The following is a 16,386-nucleotide window of genomic DNA, read 5'->3' as shown; positions in this document are numbered from 1 at the left end:
GTGTGTGTGTGTGTGTGTGTGTGTGTGTGTGTGTGTGTGTGCGTGCGTGCGTGCGTGCGTGTGTGTGTGTGTGGGCCTGCGCCTGCGTGCCTGCGTATGGTGTGTGTCTATGTGTGGCATATATACCCACACACACATACAGATTCATGCACACAAGGGTGCACACACTGACTTTTAAAATGTGTGTGTGTAGGGTGGGAACCTTCATTACCTTCTCACTCACCCGTCAATCAATCCCACTAATGTACTGCTTCTTTTCATCCCCCCGACTGTCAAGAGCCTCTTGCCAGACGTACAATGTGTCAGTGATCGTGCATAGGTGATGTGCGCGCGCGCGCGTGTGTGTGTGTGTGTGTGTGTGCATGTCTGTGTCCGTGTGTGTGTGTGTGTGCATGAATACATATATTGTCTTTTTAATGCAGCAGTGGGAACATGTCACTGCTGTGACCTGTCTCTCTGGAGAGCAACGTGTCATAGCTCAGAGGTGGTGGTGGTGGTGGTGGTGGTTCGCAAGGGGGCTAATCTCTTAGCCTGCTAATCTGACAGCTCTCTCTCTCTCATCTCATCTCCCTGTCTCTCCTCTCCTGTCTACTGTCTCTCTTTCTCACTCTCTCTGTTTCTCTGACTTCTCTCTCTCTCTCTGTCTCTGTCTCTGTCTCTGTCTCTCTCCCTCTGTCCCCCTATCTCCTTGTCTCCCTCTCTCTGTTTCCAGTCCAACATGGTGCCCAGTAGGATTTGCGCTGAGCAGAGCTCCCCGCTGGTCAACAAGTCCCAGGTCAAGTGGGGCGGAGGGGGAGGGGGCGGAGCCACCTACGTCTTTAAGGTGAGCAGCATGTCTGTAAGTCCTCGGACCCTCCTGATCTTGCGAGTTCACATTCTGTTGCTCTCTGAAGATGAGTCCGTCCTCGACTCCTGTTGAAAGCCTTCTCCCAACATGCAATATGATCCAATGAATCCGCTTTAGAGAGACGTCTGGTTCACGACGAAGCAAGCAGAAGAAAACAATGGCGACACCAAAGGCCTGCTTATTTATCGACGGAGCAATGAAAACGTTCTTTATCAAAAGTACACAGAATAACGAGGTCCAGAGAACAACAGAAATCTGCATGGGAAGCTGGGCTCCGTTAGTTTTCACTCAGTTCCCAAGAACCTCAATCCAATTGGTTTTTTATACCATAAAGGCTGCGCCCATGTCTGGATATAAATCAGCACCCCGCTGAGGCCGGGCGCCGATTCATTGTGGACTGCAAACTTAAGAACCAGGATAGACCCCGAAGGGCAGGAGCACAATGTAGTAATAATAATAATCCTGCCTCATTATCTGACCAACAATGGCAACAATGGGCCGATTGAAATTAGGCGCTCAGACGCTCGGGGGGGAGCTTTTAATTGGTGCCATTTACACGGCCAATGAAGAAATGAACGGAGGAATGCGGCGGCGATTGCACCCACAATTCAGCAGCGTCGCATTGACCCCCTGGGTTGTAAAATACAAGTGCGGCACAAAAAACACACCAAGGGAAAGACAGGAAAGGACAAGGCTGAAACTTTGCACTAAACTTTGAGATAACATCCACTTTGTTATTTTGGGTGGCAAAACGACCCTGTCACTGTGCCTCGGTTGATATTGCCATGTGTAAAGAATGGAAATTGTCCCTTTGTAAAGGACTGAAACGACAACAACTTTACTACAACAAATCATCTAACCGTTTTTCTACCAACCGAACAGTGCTCGCTATCAAACGGGCTTGTTTAGCTGACCACGACTCGGTGGAGGTCTGTGCGATGGAGCAGCCCGCTGTGTTCCAGTAGCCTGAGGGCTGGCTGCTCCACCGCCCGGCGCAGCCCCAGCCTCCTAATGAGCTCCCCAACAGGTGGATGTAAATGTGTGTTGGCCCTTGTAATCAGCAACACGGCGTCGTAGCCCTGGGAGACACCTGACCAAGTCCCCCAAAAAGCAACACGTGGCGCCTTGTGGAACGAGAAAAGCAAAGAAAAGCGAGCGGAGCATGACCTTGCCCGAGGCGGGCGTTTCCTGTGGTTGAAGAAGGGAATTCTGAGTACGCAATCGTGGGGGTCCCTCTGATCAAACAATATGCACTGATTAGGTGCATGTGTCACAGTGTCATTATGCGTGTGTGCGTGTGTGTTTTTGCGAGTGCGCACAAGTGTGCGTATGTATAGCCTCATCAAAAATTGAAAGTGTTCAAATGCTGTGATCTATAATTCACGTGTGCCAACAAAGATGGCTACGTCGCGCAGGTAACGAGCCTGCCGACGGTTTACATTGTGCATCGTTGCGGTGCTGCGTGCAGGTTGTCGGCTCTAAAAATCCCCGCTCAAAAGATTGTGTGACTTCCCCGTCTCCCCAGGTCAACAGGGACGTGTACATCCCCCTCATCATCGCCGCTGGGGGAGGGGGCAGGGGCTACAGCAGCCAATCAGACAGCCAAATGGAGCAGATGGACTATGACCCCAGCCAACCGGGGCGCAGCGGGAAGTCCAACGCCGCGGGTACGGTTGACTTTGAGTGTGTGTCTGTGTGTCCTCTGTGTGTGTTGCTTATGAGTGTTTGTGAGTGGGGTTTTATTTATTATTTTGTATTTATTCCGATTTATTCAGGGAGGGAGGGAGGGAGGGAGGGAGGGAGGGAGGGAGAGAGAGAGAGAGAGAGAGAGAGAGAGAGAGAGAGAGAGAGAGAGAGAGAGAGAGAGAGAGAGAGAGAGAGAGAGAGAGAGAGAGAGAGAGAGAGAGAGAGAGAGAGAGAGAGAGAGAGAGAGAGAGAGAGAGAGAGAGAGAGGCGTCTCTTTGTAAACATAAGCCAGACAGTTATCAGACAGACCCCATTTAATCAACCAGTCAGGAGTAAATCAATGACAAAGCCAGGACCCAAACACACAGACACGCACAAACACACACACACACACGCACACACACACACACAATTATTAATAATAATACCCAGACCGAGACATCCCGGGCATGTGTCTATATCGCCGGGTCAGAGTCTGACTGCTGCCTACAAACACATCTATGGGGCTTTGGGTAGGTCCTGTCCTGATGCATCAGTCTCATAGACCTTGAAACCTCTGCAGCACCCACGGGTTGTGTTGTTGTTTTTCCCACTCACCATGGCTTTTGTGCGGCGCTAATGTGGGCTTCAGACCCCCTTTCCAACCCGCCTCCTTCTACTTTTCAAAATTTAGCCGGATTTCTGAGAGGTTGGCTTCACCAGATCCTTCCCGGTTCAAATGCTTTAACAAAACCCCTCCGTCTCCATTATTCATGGGACCAAAGAAGCTAACAACTAGTCAGCCAAAGAAAAAATCACCGAAAAGGAGGGCATTGTTTAAGCTCCCGATGGACGCTTTTTAAGTCCAACGGTTTAGTTTTGCGGAGAACGGAGTGAATAAGAAGTGAAATACTGGCCATATTTCAAATTCATAGTTGTATTCGTGTTTTTTAAAAGCAGGCTCTGGGAGGCTGTAGGTAGTGGCAGTGAATATGGATTAGGTCAGCACTTAGGAACTTGAGAAATGACTTGGCTTTGAATTCATTAGCTGTCGCTTTAATCTCCTCTTGCCTGTATGCATGGGAATTAGAGTTTAGCTGTGTTTTGCCAGAATTTGCCGCACCTGATGGCTGTAGAGTAAAACGGTTGTGTGTGTGCCTCTATGTGTGCCTGACAATTTTTTCCCTTTTTCAACTTTGCCTGTCGTGTGCACACACACAGACACCTACACACACTCACACACACACACACACACACACTCACACCAACTCACAAAGACACACACATACACGCACACACACAATCATCTCCTCACACACCGGGGGGGACTGGCGTCATGTCCAACGTGTCTTGTATTCGGTGACAGGCGGCGGCGGGGGCTGGAACGACAGTGCCCCTGCCAGTCAGGGCGGGAGACCCCTGGTGCTCGGGGGCCACGGAGGCCAGTCGTGTCAGAAGCTGTGGCCGACCCACGGGGGGTTTGGGGGCGGAGGCGGCGGCTGCATCTCCGGAGGCGGTGGAGGGGGCTTCAGAGGTGGGCGGCCCCCTTTTGAACCACACCGGAGACGCTCTCCGAGGTGTCGGACTTCACTGCAGTTTCAGATTTGAGTCGTGCTTGTTATTATTCCAGTTGTGGGTTCGAATAATACCTGAGACGTGCCACTTCAATTTACAATCGTGGTACAAATGGAGTTGTCTTGCAGCACTACAAGCTCATTTTGTTTAAAGGGATGAGCCGAGACATCTGTAGCTTGGCGCCTGCCTTACCTAGATTCAGGAGAGTTGTTAAATTCCAAACTCATGGTTCAGTGTCCAGCAGGGGAGTTGGTGGCATAGCACTCACTCTCCGCTAGCTGCCTCCACTGACCTGCAGGGTCACAAAAACCTGGCTCCTGCTCATGTGAGGGGAAAACACTTTTAATCACTTCCAAAGATTTCCAATATGTTCCCGAGGAGTTGCTTATTCAGAACGAGTGCCAATAACAACACATTGAGATTGTAGTTTGTCTGCAAACACACAGATAAAATGTGGCACTATCTTTAAGCTCTGTTATTATTAGGCAACCTGTGGTTCACTGATGGCTCAATTATATGTTCAGCTGCCTCCGAGTAGTCCGCGCAGAGGGTAACTTGTCCGCCTATCCCTTTAAAGCCCTGGTTGCCACATATCATATTTTGAATAACTTTGGCTTACTTGGCTAACCCACTCAAGTTCAGGCTGGCAATCGAAGATGCCATCTTTCAGCCCTGCGAAGGTCGGCTTGTTCTTCATAAACATCCACATTAGAGTGATGGATGGAGCAGCAGCAGCCGCAGTGCTAGCCAAGTTGATCTGACAGTCAGGTCCTATTTAGCATGAGCTCATTGGCTCACGGTCAATAGTGAAAAATGATTATCTTTTCAAGAAACCCACATAAATGACTGTATTCGTTACGCTGTGGTTGAGCAACTGCTACATTTTGGTTATTTAAGCCTAGTTCCACCTTTTATAGACTTCTGTTGTTTATACGTCATATTCTGTAGAATGTCCTTCAAGAAACGAATCGTAGTGTTCTTCTGGTCCATATAGTACACTGATAGATCCGTCCTAAGACACTATGGGCTGATATTTTTGTCAGGCATTTCTATTCATTTGGGGCTTACACCAAATAGGATTTCAACAAAGGAGAGTGTCTTATCGACATTGAGTCCCATGTGTTTCTGTCGATTCCAAACTGTGCAGGTGGCAACACCTCGGTGGACAACAACGCCAGGCACGACGGCGGAGACGGCTCGTCCTTCATCAGCCCAGACGGAGAGACGTTCCTTGATGCTCTCAAAGGTAGTGGGATAAAGAACAACACACACACACCTGCTGTGTGTCTTCTTTGGATTTGTATTATTATTTTTAAGTGGGTTTTTTTTTTAGGCAACCCGCTACCAGGCTACGGGGAAGTAAACAGTCGCCAGAAAAGTGTGGTAAAAAGTGTGTGTCCTTATCTCGAGGGAACGTGGCATTTAGAGTTCACCGCTTGCCTCGCCGTCACATGACAAAGGCGGCGGAAGAGAAGATGATGATGAAGAGGAAGAGGTTGTATGAGGATTGTTCACCCAGAGCTCAGGGGGAAGGCAAAGATGCAAAAAGAAAATGGTATCTCTCAAGTGTCTTTAAAGTGTTTAAAAGCTAGTATGCTTGCGGCGCATGCTAATCGACACTTGCACACAGTCCGGTGGCTCGGTCCATTCTATTCAGTTCACCGAGGCTTTTGGATGGACTGCCGCAGTAGTTTGGTCCCACACACTCTGGCAGAGCCTTCTTAACAAGTGGCCGTTAAAGCATTAGAGCGAGAAGCTTTTTGACTTGGTTAATGTGGACGGTGGTTGTGGTGGGGGGCTGGTGGTTGCCCTTGTTTTCATTGCCACTTCGTGTTTAGTTGCGAAAGTATTCCATATTGTGGTTTTAGTACAGATGAGCACCGTTAATGTTTTATTTGATTCTCTCGCTCGCTCTCTCACTCGCTCTCTCACACGCTCTCGCGCTCACTCTCTCTCTCTCTCTCTCTCTCTCTCTCTCCCCTCTCACTCTCCCTCACTCTCTCTCTCTCTCTCTCCCTCTCTCACTCTCTCGTACAAAATAAAAGGTCAGAGGTAAATCCCAGTCATTATCCACTCAATTAACTTTCCCCCAACAATATGACCTGCTGTACCATGTACCTTAGTATGGTGCTTTTGTGCATATCAGTTGGAGTGTTTCTGCATTACTGTGTTTCTGATGTTTGCCTTTTTTCTGTGTTTGATGTCATGCGCGTGTCTGCCCTTGTGTGTGTGTGCGTGCATGTGTGTATATGTGTCTGATCGTTTGTGTGTGTGAGGCTGCCTGTTTGTGTGTATGTTTGTATGCGTGCATGTTTGTCTGCGTGCCTGTGTGTGTGTTTCTTTACCTGTGTGTCTGCGTGCACATCCCTGCGTGTGCGTGCCTGTCTGTGTGTGTATGCGTGCGCGTCCCTGTGTGTGTGTGTCTATGTGTGTGCAGGTATGGAGGCGGACGGGGAGGTCCTCATCAGCCCTGTGCAGAACTGTAGTCACTGTGAGAGCAGCGACTGCCATAAGGTGGAGTCGGGCACCCTCTGCTACTGCGACGGCGACCTCGTCCTGGCTCCCGACGGGACGTCCTGCGTCAACGCCACAGGTCTGATTCATTCAGTCATTCCTTCAGCCATTCGTCCATCCCTTCAGCCATTATTTATTAACTCCTCCATTCATTTATTTATTAGTTCACTTAATCAGCCATTCATTACTTCACCAATTAATTGCTTCAGCCATTCATTCATACATTTCTTCATTCAGCCGTTTGTTAATTCATGTCAAGGCATTTATAGTCACTAAGGTGTTGATGGAGGGTTTGGAACGGATGCGTGCTGTGGGGGGGGGGGGGGGGGGGGGGGGTAGTTAAAAAATCATAGCAAAACTACTCGCCTATCGAATCAATTTATCTTGAACACACACACTAAGTTGAGTAGCTGTATTCGTTTCATGATTATTAATTCGGGCCAATTCTGAAAATAATTTGGCAACAAGTCACAGAGAAATAAAAGTGGGGTTTTGAAGGGAAGATAATTGGGTTCTATTTTGGTTTGGTCAAAAGAAGCATTGTTCTGGCTCACATTCACGCATACACATGTGTGTGTGCTCACACACATACCCATTCATTGGAGTTAACCTAATACACACACCCTTTGTTTAAACACACACACACACACACACACACATTCACACACACACACACACACACACACACACACACACAGGTATGAAATGATTTCAAAGACATGAATTCAGTAAGTGGGGTGATTGTACCCGTAATTGACTGTCAGCCAATTAACAAATAAAATATTAATCTTTCCAAGTAATTAACCCCATGAGGTCATGCACTTTACTGGATCTCAAAGTGAAAGTGCCTTTTTTGTGGTTTAATAATTATCTAATTAACAACTGTCTATGGGGTAACTTAACCAGATTATGGAAATGAATACAGTGATATCATCTACTTCATAAAAGGGTAATATATCAGTGTTAATTCAGCCCTACTATGACTTTTACACTATTGTATAAAATGCTGATTTCCCAGCACTTTCACAGGATTAACACCAAGTCAAGTTAAGAATTGGATTTTCTTTAATTGCTCTTGTGTTAACCAAGTTAAGTTAAGCGAAACTATGGAAACTATGTAACTATGGAAATCGGTTAACTACAAATAACTGCAGAGTTCAAAGTCAACTCATGTTTGAATATTTTTTATTTTCGCTCACAGCAACAGTATTTTCCCCGTCAGAATATGAATTACTTAAAGGACTCTCTTGTTAACTATGTTGAGTAAAGAAATGCTTTAACCGAGCGATGAAACGGATGGTAATCGCATGTCTTCAAATAACAGCAGTTCAAAGCCACCTCATGTATATTTATTTGTTTGCTTTCGCTCCCAACAAAAGCATTCGATTATTCAAAAGACATAGGGCTAGCATTGCCAGGCGCCGCCGCTAAAGGTCAACGCCTCGTTCCGTTGGTGCTGGGCCTCGGCTTACACTGCCTAAATGAGGAACTCCTCACACACACACACTTGGAAACAAACACACACACACACACACAGACACTCGAAAACACACACACAAAGAGACACATTGAAAACACAGATATACACACACTCAGATACACACACACAAACAGACATGCAGTCCAGCCCACCTGCACACACACACACACACACACACAGACACACACAGACACACACACACACACACACACACACACACACACACACACACACACACACACACACACAATCAAATTAACACACACACACATCCACAGGTACATATTCAAATTAACACACACACACACACATAATCAAATTAACAGACACACACACAACCACATACACATATTCACACACAAACCCGAACACACACACACACACACACACACACAGACAAAAACACTCCAACGCGCAGTGTCTCTCGCACACACACAGAACACACATTCTCCCGAACACACAGGTGAAGTCTCACGGAAGACATTGGCATGCGGTGGGCTTGGCTGCCCGGGAGCGCTGTTCTCGTCTTCGTTTTCACATCATTAATTAAGGCCGGGGGTGGGGGGGGGGGGGGGCTGATCAGGAAGCGCGGCGAGGGGAATGGTAATGGTGCCTCGCAGGGGCGAGGGTAGAGCAGAGGAGCTGTTGGCAGAGGCGCAGCAGGGGTGTGTGTGTGTCCGTCTGTGTGTGTGTGTGTCTCTGTGTCCGTCTCTGTGTGTGTGTGTATGGATGTGGGTGTGCGTGCGTGCGGGCGCACGTGTGCGTGTGTGTTTGTGAGTCTCTGTGTGTGTGTGTGTCTGTGTGTGTGTGTCCGTGTGTGTGTGTGAGTCTCTGTGTCCGTGTGTGTGTGTGAGTCTCTGTGTCCGTGTGTGTGTGTGTCTGTGTGTGTCTGTGTGTGTGTGTGTGTGTGTCTGTGTCCGTGTGTGTGTGTGTATGTGTCTGTGTCTGTGTCCTTGTGTGTTTGTCTGTGTCCGTGTGTGTGTCCGTGCGTGTGTGTGTGTGTGTGTGTGTGTGTGTGTGTGTGTGTGTGTGTCTGTGTCTGTGTCTGTGTCTGTGTCTGTGTCCGTGTGTGTGTGCGTGACCTTCATGCTGTCCTCCTTGCGGTCCGTCCCCAGTGGTGTCCCTGGGAGCCCCTCAGCAGCCCTCCCTGTCCCACCTGGCCCTGGGCCTCTCCGTGGGCACCTCAGCCCTCATCGCCGCCCTGCTGCTGGCCGTGTCCGGAGTGATGATCAGTAAGTCCAGCCCCCCCGCCCGCCGAGGTCGGAGGGGGACAGTCAAGGGAAGGGGGGTGTGTGTGTGTGGGGGGGAAGGTTGTTTTGAAGTTCTTTGGACTGGAAAGAATTTCTGAAATATTTTGTCTGTATTTTTTTCATGCAAAATCCCCCGAACACACAACACACACACACACACACACACACACACACACACACACACACACACACACACACACACACACACACACACACAGAAACACACACACACAGAATAATGATCCAAAATAATTATTTATAGGCGTACACTTATACAAACACAGGCACACACACCTACCAAATCCCATGCTAGACTCATCTAGTTCAGTCCTCACCTTGGTCTTCTCGTGGAGACACACGCAACGCACATCGTGTCAACACACTCTAGCCAAGCACAACCCCGAGGAAGCACTCGCACACCCATTACCAGGTGGCCCATTACCCCCCCCCCCCCCCCCCCCCCCCTCTGCCCCTACACCTCTCATCCCTGCTTTCCTGCCAGCCCAGGCATCCTGGGCCCGGGACTCACCCTCACTCAGCCTGACGTATACAGTCAGTCAGCAGTCGACTGGGCCCGGGACTCAGACTGACACGCCAGTCGTCAGTCAGCGATCAGGCCTTTACATGCACACTGTTGTAAACATGGACAGATGCAAGCACACACAGAGACTGATACACACACACACACACTGACACACACGTATTCACACATATAGATGAACACACACACACACACCATCTTACACACACACACTTACACATACACACACAGACGCATGCATTCAAACAAATAGACGCGCGCAGACACACACATTTGGATGGTTGGTTAGGCACGGTGGGAGCGTATCAGTGATGTAATGAAACATGGAAATGATGGATAGCTGCTTAGCCCCGGGCAGGCATCACTTAGTCGCTTTGTACATAAATAACCTTTGATGAACACACACATGCACGTGGACGCCGACACACACACACATACACACATGCACACACAGAAGCAGAAACACACACAGATACATACCTTTGCATAGCTCCTGTGAGTGTGATCACAGGAGCGTAATCATCTGATCGAGTTTATTACCTTTTTGTATTTCAGCTCACATACATTCTCTCTTTAAAAAGCATAACAAAACACGAATCACGTTTCGGTCTAATAGACTGAAAACCCAGAGTGTTTTATTTTATCCGCCATTTCAGAATATACAACAGGTTTGCAGTTTCAACTGTTTGGGGAATTGCAACCAATAACATGCAAAATGGAAACCCAGGCTGTGGCATTGCATGCACACACATTCATATATGCACACACACACACACACACACACACACACACACAAATCATTGGAGGATCAGCCACCTTGATCACTTATATTTCCCAGCACTCATCTCTTTCTCTTTCCAACATGTGCGTTTGTCCACTTCAGCTGTGCACCTGTTGAGATCTATTTTTCTGTACCAACACATAGCAAGCTTTGCTACACAAGGACTTATACACACACACACACGCATGCACGCACGCGCACGCACGCACGCACACACACACACAGCAAGTTTAAGGTATACAAACTCAATCGGTCGTGCATAACACAACCATGAGTGGGCTCTGGAGAGCATAAGCACTCACCTTTCTAACTGCCAAAGCAAAGACGTTTTCATTGTGCTGATCAATAAAAGCTTATGTGTTGTCCCCGCTGCAATAAAATTGTTTCGATTTGTTTTTAAACTTTTGTTTCAAAAAGGCACTTGTGATTGATCAAAACTTGGAATACATCGAAAAGCTTGGGATGTAGAGAAAGTTTGGGAGAGAGAAAGAGGTAGAAAGAGTAAGATGGAGCAAGTAAGGGAGAAGGATGGATCAATGGAGCCATAGAGGGAGATAAAGAGAGAAGAAGTGAGGGTGATTGAGAGATGGATAGTTAGAGATAGATAGAGGAAGATTGAGCGAGTGAGGAGAGAGATAGATAGATGGGCAGGGAGCTCGGGAGACCGAGAGCGAGAAGAAATGAGGGACAGAGATAGGGAGAGCCTGAAAGCCCGACGTGAACACGAAGGGGAAAAGGAAAGAGACTCTAGAGTCTACAACATTCCCCAATGGTGTTTATCAGTAGAAACTCCTACATCTATCGAATTCCATATCCCCGGCACAGACCTGTGTCTTTGTGTGAATCCACCCTACTTTTTGTGTGTGCGTGTGTCTCAACCCCACTCTGTGTGTGTGTGTGTGTGTGTGTGTGTGTGTGTGTGTGTGTGTGCGTGTGCGTGTGCGTGTCCGTCCGTGTCCGTCCGTGTGTGTGTGTGTGTGTGTGTGTGTGTGTGTGTGTGTCCATCTCCAGTGTACAGACGGAAGCACACAGAGCTACAGTCCATCCAGCTGGAGCTCCAGAGCCCTGACTGTAAGCTGAGCAAGCTGCGGGCCTCTACCATCATGACCGACTACAACCCCAACTACTGCTTCGCCGGCAAGACGGCGTCCGTCAACGACCTGAAGGAGGTGCCGCGCCGAAACATCTCCCTCACCAGGTAACGCCGCCCGCCGGGGAACTATCCCCCGCTGGGTAAAGATCTGAATTGGAAATACTTTTCAGACTGTTTCGTTTTTTTTTTTTAAAAGGGCCAGGGCTTTTATTTTGTCGGATCTTGTGGCTTTTATTTTCCAAAGCACAGCCTCGACCTGTCGCTGGTGAATGGTGTGGTGAATTACGGAAATTTCTAAAGTCTGTGTCTGTGTATTTGTGTATGCGTGCATTTGCTTGTGTGTGTGTGTGTGTGTGTGTGCGTGTGTGTCCATCCAGGGGTCTGGGTCACGGGGCTTTCGGTGAGGTGTACGAGGGTCTGGCCGTGGGCATCGCGGGGGAACCAAGTCCCATGCAAGTAGCAGTGAAGGTAATATCTCCCTTTGACTCCACCAGCCACACTTTCAGAGACACGGGCAGACAGCATCATATAAAGTGTTTACCCATTGAGCCTGCTGTGAGAGAAAAAAAATCCAATATAACAAAAAGACAAAACAAAAATGTTGTGTTCTGACGTGTGTTTTTCATCCACCCTAGACACTTCCCGAGGTCTGCTCTGAGCAGGATGAGCTCGATTTCCTAATGGAGGCTTTGATTATTAGGTAGGGGAACTGCTACAAACACACAAAAACACACATTCTCTCTCTCACAGTGACTCACACACAGACACACATTCTCTCTCTCTCACATTCAGACACACAAACACACGTACACATTCACACACACACACAAACACACACACACACACTATTAGGCATGCACACAGACACAGACACACACACACACTCACTCGCCTTCCTCACACATGCACGCAATTGCATGCACACTCACTCGCACACTTACATTAACAAGCATTCAAATGAATAAACACACACATCCTAAACATACACACCCCTACACACACACACACACACACACACACACACATATACGAGCACACCTACACATATACACAAAGACTCCTATTCAGTATATACTATACATCAGTGGAGAGCGGGACTTTTGAAGTGAGGCGTGCTGATGAGACCCCCAGAGAGACGAGTGATCGGCAGTGCGAATGATGGCTTTAACCCGAGGAAAACCAAATAACTAGTGAAAAGGGGGAAAGCCATCATTCAATGTACACCTTGCTTTTCCAAAAAGTAATCTATTACTTTTCCATAGTACTCTGTTACATTTCCAAAGAAATCTGTTACTTATTCAAAAAATAATCTGTTACTTTCCCAAAATGTCATATGGGGCTTTTCATAGAAATGAATATTTAAAAAAAAAATCAATCCGTTACTATACCATAATGTAATGTGTTGATATACTACAGCGTTTTCTAGAAACTAACCCATATAAGCTGCATTACCATCTTATATGGAACGCTTGTCTCTGCTTTACATATTATTGGGTCCTTGCCAGCTCCAATGCGTCCGTTTGTTCTTTCCTCTCACAGCAAGTTCAGCCACCAGAACATTGTGCGCTGCATAGGGGTCAGCCTGAAGGCTCTGCCCAGGTTCATACTGCTGGAGCTCATGGCCGGAGGAGACCTCAAGTCCTTCCTGAGGGAAACCAGGCCGCGGCTGGTAAACCAGACACACACACACACACACACACACACACACACACACACAACACACACACACACACACACACACACACACACAGGCACACACACAGGCACACATACTTCCTAACATGCGCTCAAGGACACACAAAACCACACACACACACACAGGCACACACACACACACACATACCGGCACACATACGTACAAACACACAACACACACACACACACATAAATACAAACATCACATGCACTGAAATTTGTCATAGCTACATTATCGTAACTATCTGCGTATGCGCACATAACACACCTACACACTTACAGTGTATTTAAAAGCATGCTTAGGTCGAAGAAGTTAAATTACACCTACACACTGAACCAGACCCGTTTGGTTTCCCCGTTGCTCATGTGTTTTTTTGTGCGTGTGCATGTGAGAGTGGGTGGACGCGTCAGTCATTTTTCAATTTGTTTGCACGCAGATCCTGCCGGGGTTGGGGAACTTGTCATGTTAAAACTGTATGTTTACTTGGCATACACATTTATTAGCTCTTAGGAGTCAACTTCAATTGGTGTATAAGAGGGTATTAGAGTACCCACTCACACACACATACACACTCACACACACACCCTCCATGTCTATTGCGTGACCTGTGTGTTGATTCTGTGAGCAGGAGCAGCCTTCCAGTCTGTCCATGGTGGACCTCCTCAACGTGGCCAGAGACATCGCCAGGGGCTGCCAGTACCTGGAGGAGAACCAGTTCATACACAGGTACGCTCAGACACTCAACACGCCATCGGGATGTAATTTGCAAATAAATATGAACAATAGCTCAAGAAATTCCTCATTAAAAAAAAACACACACATTTTCATAGGAATACACAACTGTTAAACCCAGACTGCCCCACGCCTTGTACTTAATGCTGTCTTTAATACTCTTTAGCAGTTTATGTTTTATTGAATATTGAGTCAACACACCATCGGGATATATATTGTTTCAATAAAATACGAACAATATAGTCAACACACCATCGGATTATAATGTGTCAATAAAAAACGAACAATAAATAGTCGATATATGGTGGACACAAATATTATCGATTTAATGCAAATCGTTAAAAAATCGTTCATGTTGTGCAAATGTTTTGTTTAGTTCATTTGCAATCGTTTATTTCTCCAAGCACATCGATAGACACCACGTAAAGCGGCCTAGTGACACACTAAATAAAAATACAACGTATAGTTTTGCACTGTCGTACCATTTAATATTCAATAAAATATAAACTGCTAAAAAATATTAAAGACAGCGTTTAAGTACAAAGCATGGAGCACTCTGGGTGTTTCATTGCTATGCTATTAAAACTCGTGTTTTGTGTGTTTTTTTTAATAAGGAATTTCCTTAGGCATAAGGTTGTGTACAATGTTTTAAAGATGGTTGGATATATATCTTATTTAGAGATGTTTTAAAGCAGGTTTTAATGTTACACATCCTTCTTTTAAATGTCAATCTTTCGAAAACAGATGTATGACATTCAAACATCTTCCAAATATTGCTTAAAAAAGTAAGCAAAGTGGGAAAGGAATTGTAATCCATGGGGGTCGACAGGATTGAAGAGGTTCAAACCAGTGGACCAAAACAGCTTTTCAACCACATTCATCCCAGAGACATTACTTGATCCCTTTGTTTTTAGTACTTGTCTGCAATGCACTACAAAGCAAGCAGACGAGCCAGAGCTCTATTGCCCCGTCAAACACAGTGTGTATTACCGCATGCAATAACAAACCTAGCAGGTTTCAAAAATGGCATGACCTGCCACAGCGCAACACACGTAATTAGCCAGCGTTTAGTTACTGTTGCTAATGCAGCAATTGCATAGTGACGAAGATGGTCCGAAGGCTCATCCAGAACCCTCACAGGAGCCTCATGGTAAATTAAAACAAATGATAATCCCAGTTGCATAACTTCAAACCATAACATCCCCTGGACTTGCAGATTAAAGGAGAGGCAGCATCCATCTTAACCATCCAAGGAACCCTCCACTGCCATTCCTGGGATTCTCCTAAGTGCCACAGATTGCTCAGCGAATAGCGAATTGATTTTCCTGCGTCCAAAAGAAAGACCAAAAAAAGAGGCAGAACATATGGGCTGATTGTAGCTACTGCCGTCCACAAGCTGGCGTAAAGACACCAGAGCTGGTGTTATGCCGGGCGCTGGCAGATGGAGCCCGGCCTGCCAGTCAGCAGTCTGAAACACTAACGTCAGTTGACAAATGACCTTTGAAGAAAAAAATTAAAGGAATAGTCCCATGAGCCGTGGAGATTGTCTGTAACTTTTCTCTCTCTCTCTCTCTCTCTCTCTCTCTCTCTCTCTCTCTCTCTCTCACTCTCACTCTCACTCTCTGTCTCTCTCTCTCTCTTTCTCTTTTCTCTCTCTCTCCATCTATCTCTCTCTCTCTCTCTCTCTCTCTCTCTCTCTCTCTCTCTCTCTCTCTCTCTTGACATTGAGCGTATATAACATGAGTCAGAAAACGTTAAGACACTCTCCTAAAAGACAATGTACCCTGTAAACTGAATTTCCTCTCTCTCCTTGCATTATGCCTCTGTATCTCTCTCGTCCTGATTTCCTGGTAGTACTCCAATGACCAATGGGGGCCAATTACAATCCTGTGGTGCCAAAGAGTCACCAAAGCCTGTCAGTGCGCCTTATGGGCCCTGTGTGGACTGGTTTAACATATCCGGGCTGGGGCTTTGATATTGAAAAATCAGTTGGGGGGCTTTCTATTTCTAAAACTTATAACTCCTGCCACTGCGGTGAATTCAGGAACTGTCTTAGGTGTTTGCATGGACGAGTGTGTGTCCTCTCTGTCTCCGAGTTGAGTGACAACATCATAAAGCACTTGGCTGTTCTCCCGTCCTGTGTTCCCAGGGACATGCTAACACTTCAAAGCGCGCCCTCCTGATTTTAAGCCTTGTGTCAACGGTTGACAGA

General features: G+C 46.9%; 1 protein-coding gene across 1 annotated transcript in view; it reads left to right on the top strand.

Moving 5' to 3' along the window:
* Positions 1-16,386, top strand: part of alk (ALK receptor tyrosine kinase) — a 278,727-nt gene that overhangs the window by 249,491 nt on the left and 12,850 nt on the right. The window contains exons 14-24 of the mRNA XM_030357274.1: positions 713-823; positions 2,373-2,514; positions 3,879-4,046; positions 5,235-5,333; positions 6,525-6,680; positions 9,197-9,313; positions 11,665-11,851; positions 12,124-12,214; positions 12,382-12,446; positions 13,286-13,415; positions 14,071-14,168. Coding sequence (XP_030213134.1) covers positions 713-823; positions 2,373-2,514; positions 3,879-4,046; positions 5,235-5,333; positions 6,525-6,680; positions 9,197-9,313; positions 11,665-11,851; positions 12,124-12,214; positions 12,382-12,446; positions 13,286-13,415; positions 14,071-14,168 — 1,364 coding nt within the window. The remainder of the gene's footprint in view (positions 1-712; positions 824-2,372; positions 2,515-3,878; positions 4,047-5,234; positions 5,334-6,524; positions 6,681-9,196; positions 9,314-11,664; positions 11,852-12,123; positions 12,215-12,381; positions 12,447-13,285; positions 13,416-14,070; positions 14,169-16,386) is intronic.

Source organism: Gadus morhua, chromosome 5 (assembly GCF_902167405.1).
Source record: "Gadus morhua chromosome 5, gadMor3.0, whole genome shotgun sequence".
Taxonomy (NCBI): domain Eukaryota; kingdom Metazoa; phylum Chordata; class Actinopteri; order Gadiformes; family Gadidae; genus Gadus; species Gadus morhua.
The sequence above is the reverse complement of the archived record's forward strand: the minus strand, read 5'-3'. Positions and strand labels throughout refer to the sequence as shown.